At 37.1% G+C, this 12,961-nt stretch overlaps 1 protein-coding gene across 1 annotated transcript; it reads right to left on the bottom strand.

Moving 5' to 3' along the window:
* Nucleotides 1-3,233: 3,233 nt before the first annotated feature.
* Nucleotides 3,234-10,753, bottom strand: Dr (muscle segmentation homeobox protein Drop). The gene is made up of 3 exons (XM_015513136.2): nt 9,395-10,753; nt 5,801-5,988; nt 3,234-4,806 (listed from the first exon to the last, which is right to left on the bottom strand). Exons 1-3 carry the CDS (start codon nt 10,338-10,340, stop codon nt 4,363-4,365), a joined length of 1,578 nt encoding a protein of 525 aa, XP_015368622.1. The 5' UTR covers nt 10,341-10,753; the 3' UTR covers nt 3,234-4,362.
* Between the last annotated feature and the right edge of the window lie 2,208 nt (nt 10,754-12,961).

Here is a 12,961-nt window from a genome sequence, read left to right as displayed (position 1 = left end):
GGAAAACGTTACCACCTTGTATATTAATATATGATGATTGACTTAATTTTATACAGTTATTATAACATAAGTGCACTATCAATAATTAATTATAGATATTATGATGTAGATAACATATACCGTTCATACCATTGATAGTACAATGTACATAGTTTATATTTAAATTTTATTATTTTATTTGTCATGCAACGTCCGTCAAACCATATCGTATCAATATTTATACATATAATATTTGCCTGCATTATTAACCGTTGCACTCAAAATAATATTTAAATGTTACAAAGTACTCATCGTATGATATATACAGTATCATAACAGGGTTCTATATTATAGTATAATTATATTGACATTTTTTCGGAGTAATTATTATAACGACTATATTTATACCTATCAAATTCACTCGTCCACGTACGACTGCGTGATAGCCTATATGTATAAACTAAAACTTAACGATATAATATTACCTATATATACGATAAATCATATAATCGACTCGATTCGAAATATTATCGTACGATAATAGCCCTGCGAAATGGTAAATTTACTGCAGGAAAGGAATAAAACTGTTTTCGATCATTTCGTCTGCATAATTCTCTACATAATATATACGCCGCAAAGGTCGCATTGTATCTCCGTAATTTATTATTGTAATAATTATAATACATAATAGATATCAATTTATCGTTATTATATGGAGATACGACATTTTTTCTTGGTCTTAAAATCATACACCATCATCGGAGATTCGGAGATAGGTACGACGATTTCTACTACAATTACTATCGATTTCCCGCGGAGGATAAAGCTATTAAATTTATTGAAGTGATGACTTTTCGCGTTTTTTTTTTTCTTTTCCTTAAACCACGAACAATCAGGAAATCGTAAAAACCGGGTGGAAACGATTATAATTGCGAATTAAGCCAACGCACGTTTATATCCGTTCAACGGTTAGGCGGGCGCAAGCGGGCGGTCCAGCTCTTCGGGACCGAATGGCGCGATCCGTCGGCGGCGCCGTTCTCGGGCGTGGGGGGGCGCCTCTGGCGAACGGCGTGCGCGAGCGGGCTGAGGGGTATATTGACGCGCGGCCGATCGCGCCGCGGAAGAATGGGCGGCCCGCCGTAATTGGTCCCCCGCGACCGCGGCCATATTGAACGTGACGCGCGGGCGTCCCCCCGCCGCCGCCGCGAGCAGCATGACAGGCGACGCCGGCCGAGAACGCCACCGCCGACGGTCGGAACCGCTCGTCGGCCCTCGAACGCCGCCGCCGGACGTCGACCCGGGGTAACCCCTATCATGGTAACTGGACGTCCGGACAGGCGAGATGTCTATTTGTATTCATCTCTATAGGAACAACTGCGTAATGTTTTGTAATAAAGGATCATTTTTGTATTCCATTGTCCTTATCCCGATTCGCCGGAACAATCTGCCACAGCAGTATTGCACTTTAGCTGCCAATCGGTTATCATTGCACATTTTGTTTTTTCAAAACCTAAGCAAACGATAATAAGCAGACGTTTTAAAACACAAACGTGCACAATATAATAATCGATTGGCTTCATTACGGCGACTACTAATCTACTATAATGTAATAATTATTAGTCTCGATGTCACAGCCATCATTCAAAGTTTGTCATTTTTACGCATATATTGCATAATAATACCACAACTGTCACTATTGGTATATCTACTATGATCGCGTACTAGTTTTATTTTTTTAACATTTTGCCAAAGGAGTTTGAAGTATATTATAGTTATTTGCGTGACTCCAAAGCACGTCAATGATGGAAATGGCATCACACATGGAGGAATTTCAGGGTTAACAGTGTATAATATACTATAATATAACATAATACATAACGAAACGGGTGACCCATAAACTGTTTTAGGCATATTATTTAGTGTACCAACTTTGGTCACCAAATTTTGGTCCTTACCCGTTCTGGTTCAATAGATTTATTTTTAATTGAATTACAAAAGCCATGCTTTGATTTTCGTCACAACAATGCCTATTATATTATAACGTTGTTAAGATATCAACTGCAGAAGCAATAGCAGAAAACAAAGGCTATAGATCCCACCGCTCAATAATATTATATGACCTACTTTAAATAATTATTATCATATACTTCATATAACTATATAACTATACGATTTCCTCAAATGCAGTTTTTGTGCACACTTTTATAAAACGTTCACAGTGCCTATATTACAATGTAATGTTATAAGAGATATTATCATTTATTTTATTATTTTTATACCTGCTATTGCATTCGTCTACAAAGCTTCAATTAATCAAATAAAAATAATTGGACGATCTTCGCGGGCTGCCGCAGTGATGCGTTTTATATTGCAGATAGCGGTTATTGAAAACGTTGCGCATATCATTATACGGCTCACCCATATCCAAATGACACAAGCCACTGTGTCGATGACCTGCAGGGTTACATTTTTCACTGCACCATTATAATTATGTCGGTGGTATGTATTGGTTAGGTATAACATGCCGCCGGACACCAAAACGCTCAAACATTAGGTATATTCGTATATACTTACCTAAATCATAATAATATATTATATGTATTCAATAAAAAAAATATGGTAATATTTGATATACATAGGTCATCGTATATAGTCGGTAGTCGATATAATAATCATCAGATATTACCTATATAGACAACTGCACCGCACGCTGCAGCTTGACGTTTCATCTCAAAATCAATTGATTGGTGTATTTGCAGACCTATATTAGGTGCATGTGCATTACATACTACATTCTTATATAAACTTCAGCAGGGGTTAAAGTGGGGGGACGTAGGAGGACTCAGTCCCCTTACCTCTGACGGCGGTTAAAAAGCGTTCCCTTTAACAAATTAGGATTTTATACATTAGACATATTATACCTAAAATTATATATGGAACGCTTAAAACTTTATGGAGACATTAGTCCCCTCTGGAATTTTTCCCCACTTTAACCTCTGAACTTCAGTTTTAAGACGATGATGGTTTGTGACCTATATAAATTTTACAACCATATCTTTGTAATATTATATCGACGTTGACATTATATATATATATATAATACTATAATAAGGACGGATATATATATGATGGGGAATATATAACGTAGGAATTATGTATACATTGATAAAATATACAAAACATATCGTAGTGTATAATTAGTACACGGACAAAGACAAACGTAACGATATATGTAATAAATAATAATATATATGTTTAAACTTGTGTCAACGAGTTTTATTAATTTTTTTTGAATCTCAATTTTATTTGCTATATTTATAATAATAATCGAGTTTATGTATTATATAATAATATGTACATAAAAAAAAAAAACAATCATGTAGTAGGTATATATAATAGGATTGGCACTTGTACACAGTTATTTACCCTATCTTAAAATTAAGTCTACTGTCATATTGTATATATATATAATATGAGTTTACAAACGGTTCTATTTACATAATATATTATGAATATAAATATACGCGCGGATCGCAATACCATTTATTATACTTATAAATATGTACATATTATATATTCGTATTTTATGTATATATTTTTTTTTTCACGTTACGTGAAAAACATAAGAATTGTACAACAAACAAACAATAATATGAATATTTTTCGCATATATAATACGATATAATAATATGATGCGCGCGATTCCCGTCGAACAAAATAACATATGGGTACATTTGCAATATCCGACGAGGCGGAAAAAAGTCTTATCACAATAAACAACACGTAAACGATAATAATTTTATGATGACGATGATAATATTATGGGCACCTACGTTTAAACAGAATATAGTCAAAAAATAAAATTAAAAATTAAAACGATCCCTCGCGGAGGGTTGGCATGGTGCATTCCTGCAGCGACGAGTATATAATATATTATATTATAATATGATATAATATGGCGTTACATGCGCATATTATGTATACTTAGAAGAGGTTGTTAAGACAATATTTTTTAAATATTATAATTTTAAAAAAAAATCACGAGATTCGATTTCGATGATTACGATATTACCAACGTATCGTTCTGTGGTTGCATTTATTATATGTTGGCGGACGAATAGTATTATATTCTATCACATTCAACGCCGCTACGACGGTTCGTTTTTAATTTTTTCTTTGCAGGTGACTAGTTTCCATGTACAATGATAAAGTAGTTATAATGATAATAATAATAATAATTGTATAAGACAATGGTTTATACAATATAATAACATAATATTACAATAATATTATATATATATATATTATATAATAAAATAGAACGAGATAGATACGCGGCGCGTATAGTCTTTAAATACCGTTTTGCCGTGCGCGAGGACCGCACTAGACGCTCGTGGTAGACCCCGGGCCCCCGCCGCCCATCGACGGCGAGGGTGACGCGGGGGTGGCGGACCGCCGACCGCCGCCGGGCGACATCGACGAGCGCGCGGGCGACGTATGAGCCTGCTGTACCTGTCCGCCGGCCGGCTGGTGCGTCGGCGGCGGGCCCTGTTGCTGTTGCTGTTGCTGCTGCTGCTGCTGTTGTTGCTGTTGCAGGCCTTGGGCGATGAGGTGCGCCATGGTGGGCCGGTGCGACAGGAGCGATTGCAGTTGGTGCGGGTGGCCGAACAGCTCGGACGGGTGTTGGAAGTAGTGCGGCAGGTGCGGGTTGCCGTACAGCGGGTGATGAGGCCTGGCCGCGGCTACCGCAGCCATCTTCAGTTTTTCGATCTCGGCCTCTTGCAGCCGCTTGGCTTTGGCTCTGCGGTTTTGGAACCATATCTTCACCTGTTAATTCGCACACAAGTCGCAGAGATTAGAAAAGTAATGACGACGATGCGACATTTTATTGTTACGGCGTACACGTCATTATAACGGGTTTCAAACGTAGAGCAGTTCAAAATAATATGGTGTTGTTAAAGTAATTTATTCAATATTACGCCGAGCTTGCTATTGAACATGTCATTAACTACCCTCTAAAAACATCAGACCCACGCGGGCTATGTTATTCCCCCGCCCTATTCAATCAAATGCATGTTTCATTTTAAAATCTTTTTTTTTTATTTTCTATAATAATTATACAATCTATACTTCTTAGCATAATGAGTATAAGTGATAAGAGACAGAAAAAAATAAGACACATGATGGTATTCGTGATTAAGAAAAGTCACCCACTAGAGGACCCTTTGCGTGATGGGGTTTTTTAAATCTAATAATACAAATCATTGCAAATGGTTTTAGGTATAACGTTTCGTAACGTAGTTCCACACGAATAGTGTGAAAATAATAACTAATAACTAATTACAGTTGTACTCCTGTAGGAATTTTATTATTCAGAACGGCGAGCGTATCACATTAAAGTAGACCTACAGTATTAACAATATTATAGATTGATTATTAGTTCCTATTAAATTTGCAATTTGCAAGTCACAATTTATAAATATTGCCTTTTGCGAGACATATACATGCATACTATATTAGTATTCAGTAAACTATGATAATATGTATTGTGTGTACCTATTTATAGATCATGCAGCATAATATATGTATAGATATTATTGTGTCTATACTCTATAATAGCACCATCCCATGCCATTAGAACTAAATTGTTTTAGGAACACCTGTTAATGGTGCTAGACGACACTAATTACATTATAATATATCCGTATATATAGTATACATGATATAGGGAGCATAGGAAATCCGAAACCCATCACGACGTGTCGCAAAAATGTCAAACACATAAAAGTAATCAAGTATAGGTACAAAACAATTGCGTTACCTGTGTTTCGGTCAGGTGCAGCGAATTGGAAAACTCTGCCCGTTCGGCGATGCTCAGGTACTGTTTTTCCCGGAACTTTTTCTCCAGGTTCAATAACTGTTGCGTGGTGAACGGCGTCCGGGGCTTCCTGTTTGGCTTGTGCTTCCGCAGGTTACATTTGAGTTTGGGCGGTTCGCCGTTGTTGGAATCTGAAAGAGAAAACGGAAATGAGTACACCCGATAAGCACGTCGCACATTGATATCTCGTATCGTTTAGGTAGTTTCTAATATAATATTATATTATTATTTTAAGTACGAATAAAACAACGACCAATAATAATTTCACAGCGTTAAAAAATATCGTTTGATCAATATAATTTAACAATGACAATGTATTGTTATTGATAACAATATACGATAATATTATCGTGTCGAAGACGGCATACACATGCAGTAAAAAACTAGGGACACGAGCTCACAGGCGCGCACACGCGCCCATATGTGTGTGTGTGTGTCTGTCTATAAATACGCGATGTGTTTAGAACGCGACGATTAACGACGATAAACGGCGGCAGCGTGTGTGTGTGTGTGTTTTAAAAATTTGTGGCAAATAATTTGAACGCGTGAAAACCGAGGCCAAAAAATGTAAAACCTACAGACTTGTATACGCGACGGTGTGCTGCAGTTATCGACTATACAGTAATATATTGTTCGCGTTTAGGCGAGTCATTTTTTTTTTTTCGTTTCCTCTTTCTTGGCACGACCCTCGCGCGTTTGTCCGCGTGTGCGTTTGTCATCGTTATACGATGTCAGTGTGTGCGTGCGTGCGTGTGAGCTGCCGGGTCGGGCCTCGCGCCGATTAACACATTTTACGTTCGTTTTAACGTGTATTTGTCTCGGTCGCCCGAGAGAGCAATTAGACGCCGCTAAAAATAATAATAAAACGGTGGCCGAGGAATTGTATATAATAGTGTATACAAACCGCAACGCGGCGCACGGAAAAGAAAAAAAATCGCCCAATTAGAGAGAGATATAATATGCACAGGCGGAATACCGCAGACGGCGGCGTTATAGGTTACTGCTGCTTGCGATGCCGTTGCAGCCGGCTAGACGACAGAGATCGACAAAAAAAAAAGAAGAAAACGCGCTGCCAAACAATAGCCGATTTGTATATAAAACCGTGGCGATTATTATTACTATTATTGTAATCATGCGCGATTATGTACACTATATATAGATACTTTTATATATATATAAATACAGACGGGAGGTATACTACCTATATATTATCATACTGCAGTATTGCGTCTATTGTCGTGTAACAATGGCATTAATATAATGTATTATTATCGTACGCGCGATAAACTTTGTAAAAAATACGTAAAAGTGCCCGCCGGTAGGTACTCATAATATGTACCTTTACATATATCATAAAAAGGTTTGAGTGATGAAACAATATTTTGAGCGCTAGAGTTCGGGTCCGCGGCGACCTACCCCCATTAACTTGAGTGTTTTATCCATAGGTAGTACTACCTACATATTATTTCCGTATTCACAATCGTCGTCCCTAATCGTGCAATTTTAATACCTATACGATAAACACAATAATTGTTTAAAGTTTCATATTATATTTTTAAACAATTCAAAAACATTACATTTTAACCTAACCGAGCAGAAGATCAACAACTTAACGATCCATGAGTTATCGTAGAATCGCTACGATATCGTATACATGATTACTGATTAGTAAATGCCTATTATATATTTTGTCGATTTATTCACTGCAGTGATTATATTATTATGTTGACATGAACTCGTATAGAGAATTTTTAAACGGTTTTATTAAGTAGCTATTATAGGGCATACCTTCGTAATTTTCACTCAACTATTATTAATATTTTATCTTTTGCCTCGGTTGCGTTTCAATGAATCGTATTAATTTAATGACATAGGTAAACACATCTGTTAGAGCAATAAAATATTTGTATCGTGTTAGTGAATTCGCTCGATTTTTTTAATATTCCAGTTGAGGAAAAAAACTTTAACTAAATATATATGTATACATTGGTTTAAATGATTACTTCAGCGGATCAAGCAAGTATGACACTAAACAAATGTCTACAATACAATGTGTATAGAATATAAAATGTTCGTCGAGAAAATTAATATTTGTGAAATTGAAATATGTTTGAAAACGATATTATTGTAATATTGATTTTTCAGGCAGCATAATAGGTAGTATTATTATAGTTCACGTTTGCTTGTCGTCAAATATAATATGTATTATTCCTATATGTACCTATATGAAACCTGATGAATAATAGTAATACAAAATAACGAACGAACAAACAACAATGAATAGACAGATTAGATTAATAATAATATTAAGTGGACTGCAAATATTGACTTAAAATGACACAACGGCCTAGAAAGACGAAAATCTTAGTGTAAACAATGTATATTGGAACATTGGAAGGCGGAAGACAAATTCGACTATATTAACATCGGAAAACGCTATAAATAAGATATAAGAGGCGTATATAATAAATAAGTAATAACCATGACACGGGTCATACCTAAATCATAATATATAATACAATATTCGGAACGTTATTATAGTTAAGCTCACGACTAAATAATCCTAAAATTAAAGTACCTGAGTATAATTATATATTATATGGTTAATATAAAGCTACTTAATTATTCTCAATTCATTAAATATTGACAACTGTTAACTATATTATATGGCTATAATATAGATAACTTTTAATTAAACGAAAACTATTACCGAAATCTAAAAGAACATAGACCTATAATGTAAGTATGAGAACAATACAATATTCAGATATTATAATTAGCGTAATGTAATATAGTATTAAGTAACCACACAATATTGGTTGATCGTAGTCAAATATGTTATCTATAATAATATTATAAAGAGGGAGATGGGAGATTTTATTCAATTAATTTATTTAATTAAACAATTATCGCAATTATTTTTGAAACTCGGTCAATTTAAAGATCGCACACAGAACGATGACAAAGTAGAACTTTTATTGTAATAATATAATATATATAATATATATTATACAGCCACAGAAAGACGGATTTCATGTGCGTTATGTTAGAGCGCAGTTTAGACCGATCGCTGAATAAAATTAGCTGGTCCACAAAACGATTAAGCATAAAATATTGAACTGTCGATATCGAATAATTACCGACATTATTATAAATATAACAATCGTCGAGCTCGCGCGTCAACAATAATAATAATTATTATTCGGCTAATTACGCTTTATTGTTTTCATTATATACGACAATGGTATAAAAATAGAGGCGCTATTCCTATATGAAACGGGGTTAAAAATAAATACCGACAATTACCTATCTATTATGCCAACGATATATATTATGGACTTTCTAAAAATAGTGTGTTCGAGCGAACGTCACGGAAAATTAAGATTTTTTTAGTCACCGGTTAACGATAAAAATATTATAAGTATGCCGCCTTGGTCAATAATTATTTCATATAAACATAAATATTATGTATTTTGTCGCGATTAAACTAATTCAGAGATAATTATGTGATATAATTGTATTGACTTGAAAACTTACCGGGCGATCCGGAGTTGAGACCGGTGGAACCGAACCCAGGAAATGCACCGGCGTAATGTGGGTGCCACGCTCCGGGGGCAGCGGGGTGCTGCATACCGGCCGCCGAATAGGCGGCTGCCGCGGCCGCGGCGAACGCCGTGAACGGTGTCGGCCGCACCGGCGCGACGGGATGGTGATGATGACCGCCGGTGCCGCTAGTGACGGACGCACCGCCGCCGGACATCATAAACGCGGCGCGGGCCGCCATGGACCCGCCGGGCTGCTGGAACGGGTGACCGCCGTGGTGCTGGTGATGCGACAGCGGAGGCGACGACGTGTGAAGCGGCATCGGCGAGCGGCCGCGGTCCGGCGTGCTGGACGAGCACCGCCGGCCAACCGCTACGCCGCCGTCGGTCGTCTCCACGTCCACGCTGTTGCGGTCGTCCTCGTCGTCGTCCGGCGTGTCCATGTCGTCGTCGTACACGGACCCGGGCGTGGGTGACCGGACAGGCCTAGTGTCGGCCAACAGCGCGGCCACGCTGAACTTGATGTGACCGGACGGTCGAGCTGCCGCCACGACGGATGACCGTGGGCTGCTGGCCGTGTCATCGTTGTTATTGTTATTGTTGTGCAATTGATTGCTGTGATGGTTGTGGCCGTGGTGGTGATGGTGGTGGTGGTGGTGGCCGACGCCCGTCGGTGGACCGCCGCCCATCATCATCGCCGCCGTCGACATGTTGGCGGCTGCGGCCGCGACAGTCATCATACGAGACGTCTTGCCGTTTTGCTGCACGTCGTCGGCGCCGTTGCTGTCAGCTCCGGCGGCTGCCCGTTGCTGTTGTTGCTGCTGCTGTTGCTGTTGCGGTTGCGGACCGCCACTGTTGGCGGACGGCGTCGGCGGCGGCGGCGGCAACAGATGGTTGAGCGTTAAGACTGTCATATTTGCTGCTCCGGTCTGTTCTAGCATGTGTGTCCGCACGAACCGTTTGTAAAGCGCATTCAACGCGCGCGGCTTACCTATCACCGGTAGACCGCAGCGGACGATGCGCGCGAATTCATAAAACGAATAATTTCGATTTTGATGTTTTTTTGTGCGGCTATAAACGACCAATAGAAGTGTATTAAAATATCAAAAATATTTAATTGGAGAACGCGAGAAATTTAAAATAATATATGATCAATTAAAAGCGCAAACTCGATCGATTGCAACACCGGCGAATGTGTTATTAAACGTTATGGGAACACTACGAACGGCAAACGATAATATAATATTATTTTATTGCAACATTAATATTATTATAATATTATCAACACGTATACACGGCGAAACACGGACAGTAGCGGTGTCGTCGGTCGACTGAACGTCCAAACGGTTAGCGCCGCGGCTGGCTGCGACCTCGCGACGACGGCGGCCGCGACCAGAGCGCGCCCGGTAGTGGCCGCCGGCGCCGCCCACCGATCAGGTCACGCCCATGCCGGCCCCCGTAACGCCGACGACGGTGCTGCTGTCGCTGAGTGGTGGCGGGTACTGTGGGTGGTTCAGTCGGAGCGGCGGTGAGGGGGCACGTCGTTTCGTCAATACGACTTGTCCGTCGTCGTCATCGCACGCCACCGCTAGTATTAAATTATCTATCGTTATATTGTCGTCCGCTCGCCGCCCCTCGATGGATCGTTAACCGTCGCTGGTTGCAGTGGCTTATTACATATTTTTATGGTACATAGTTTATAGAAGGTACCTAGGTACTTGCGGCGAGTATTGTTATCGCTACTGTGGTGTAGGTATCTTACATATATTATAAGTACCTATACCTTGGTTTAAATATACGAATTTTAATAACGTCCCTTCTCTGTATATAAATCATATACCTATCCACTATTGTACCTGCAATATTACTATATATATATATGTATATACATATATATATATAGACAATGGATTTTATTTATTTACAAATATTATTTTGTATATACCTATAAATAGGTGTATTTATAACCGTTCTGTGGTGTACAAAACCGCAATAGATATCGCGATATGTCGCAAGTGTAGGTATACCGCATCATCTTCATTCAATATAGGTAACCGACAGGTCGAAATAATCGATGTCTATACCCATTATCTGAATTCAATTATTTATCAAATAATCATTATATATATATATATATATATATATATGCAAAGTAAAACGATTTTAATATTTTATACAAACTTTAAAATGTATACAAAATATGTTCATTTCCCCTCCATTTGTAGTACCTATACTTAGAAATATCTACCCAACTAAGAACAAACTATTTTATCCAATTTGCTATTAGAAACCTCGATTATAACGTTGATGACTGGAGGTTACTTCTGGAAACACTCAGTATTAGTATACACTATAACTTCACATAGAATCTAAACTATTTATATATAATTATATTTATTCTAGGAAGAGTTAGTTAAATTATAGGTATTCCTCTACTAAAATTATTATGCGCATTTCACAAAAAAATCCCGCATATATATCTACCAAAATAGGTACCTACAGATGAAATCGCGTAGTTATAACTTTAAAAACATATACCAGCGATATATACATGGGTAACTGGTGAATATACACTCGCGATATTTGTACAAAACTGCACCGTGTACATCATAGTCAGCCGTTTACAATAATAATGCCAGCAATTTTCCGAGACAAATGGCTCAATATACAGGGTGATTCTTTTATCAAGCAACACTTATATGGTGTTTGTGTGTAAATACCACCTAACATACACCACCCAAAACCACCCAACTTTGGGAGGCTATATCTTGTAAACGGATAAACGAAAAATGAAAATTTAAACGTGAAAATTCATTGAAAAAATAGCCTTTTTAGTTTATGAAATTTTAAGTATAGGTTGTCATTTAAAAATCAAAAGTTCATAATGGTTTACCTGATAAATATAAGGTTGAAAATATTTAAAAAATATATAGTTCTAGAACAAGATGGATCCACAATTTTGAAAAAAAAAAAAAATTGAAAAAAGTCAATAGTTTTTGAAATAATAAGTGTTGTTTGATAAAAGAATCACTCTGTACATAGAAATATATATTTAAATACCTATTTAGGTTTTTGAAAATTAGTATTTTACCTATAGACTATAATATCAATTATCAATAGGTATACCTGTAAGCATAGGCACTCATATTTATTACGCACGTGTTATTGACTACTCCAATACGATTAAAAATAAATTAAATTTTTGTTTAAATATTTATACTAAAACACGTTGATGGATATATACCTATCTACGACATGACCTCGATTATATTATTATTGTTGTTTTTATTATTATTATTATAAATTATAAATTATAATAGCTTTATATGGAGCGACACGCTCGATTATCATAATTTATTATTTAACAATTAATTAAATATTTTCTAAAAAATCGTCCATACGATTATACGAAATGATATTCAAATTATTATTTCCCGAAACATTTATATAATATTACTACAAGTATGTCCATATAGAATAATATATATATATATAATTTATAAGTGTAAGATTATATTTATGTCTACCGTTATCATCATAAATCATATAAAAATCAAATATA

The sequence above is a fragment of the Diuraphis noxia genome, unplaced genomic scaffold (genome assembly GCF_037042655.1).
Source record: "Diuraphis noxia isolate RWA-SAM2 unplaced genomic scaffold, SU_Dnox_SAM2 contig0005, whole genome shotgun sequence".
In the NCBI taxonomy this organism is placed as follows: domain Eukaryota; kingdom Metazoa; phylum Arthropoda; class Insecta; order Hemiptera; family Aphididae; genus Diuraphis; species Diuraphis noxia.
Note: the sequence above shows the minus strand (reverse complement) of the source record. Positions and strands in the feature narration are given on the sequence as shown.

Coding starts and splice junctions, on each gene's coding strand:
- Dr (XM_015513136.2), bottom strand. CDS start 10,340: ATGCTAGAACAGACCGGAGCAGCAAATATGACAGTCTTAACGCTCAAC. Junction 5,989..9,394: donor TCTCAACTCCGGATCGCCCG/GTAAGTTTTCAA, acceptor TTTCTCTTTCAG/ATTCCAACAACGGCGAACCG. Junction 4,807..5,800: donor TGCACCTGACCGAAACACAG/GTAACGCAATTG, acceptor GCGAATTAACAG/GTGAAGATATGGTTCCAAAA.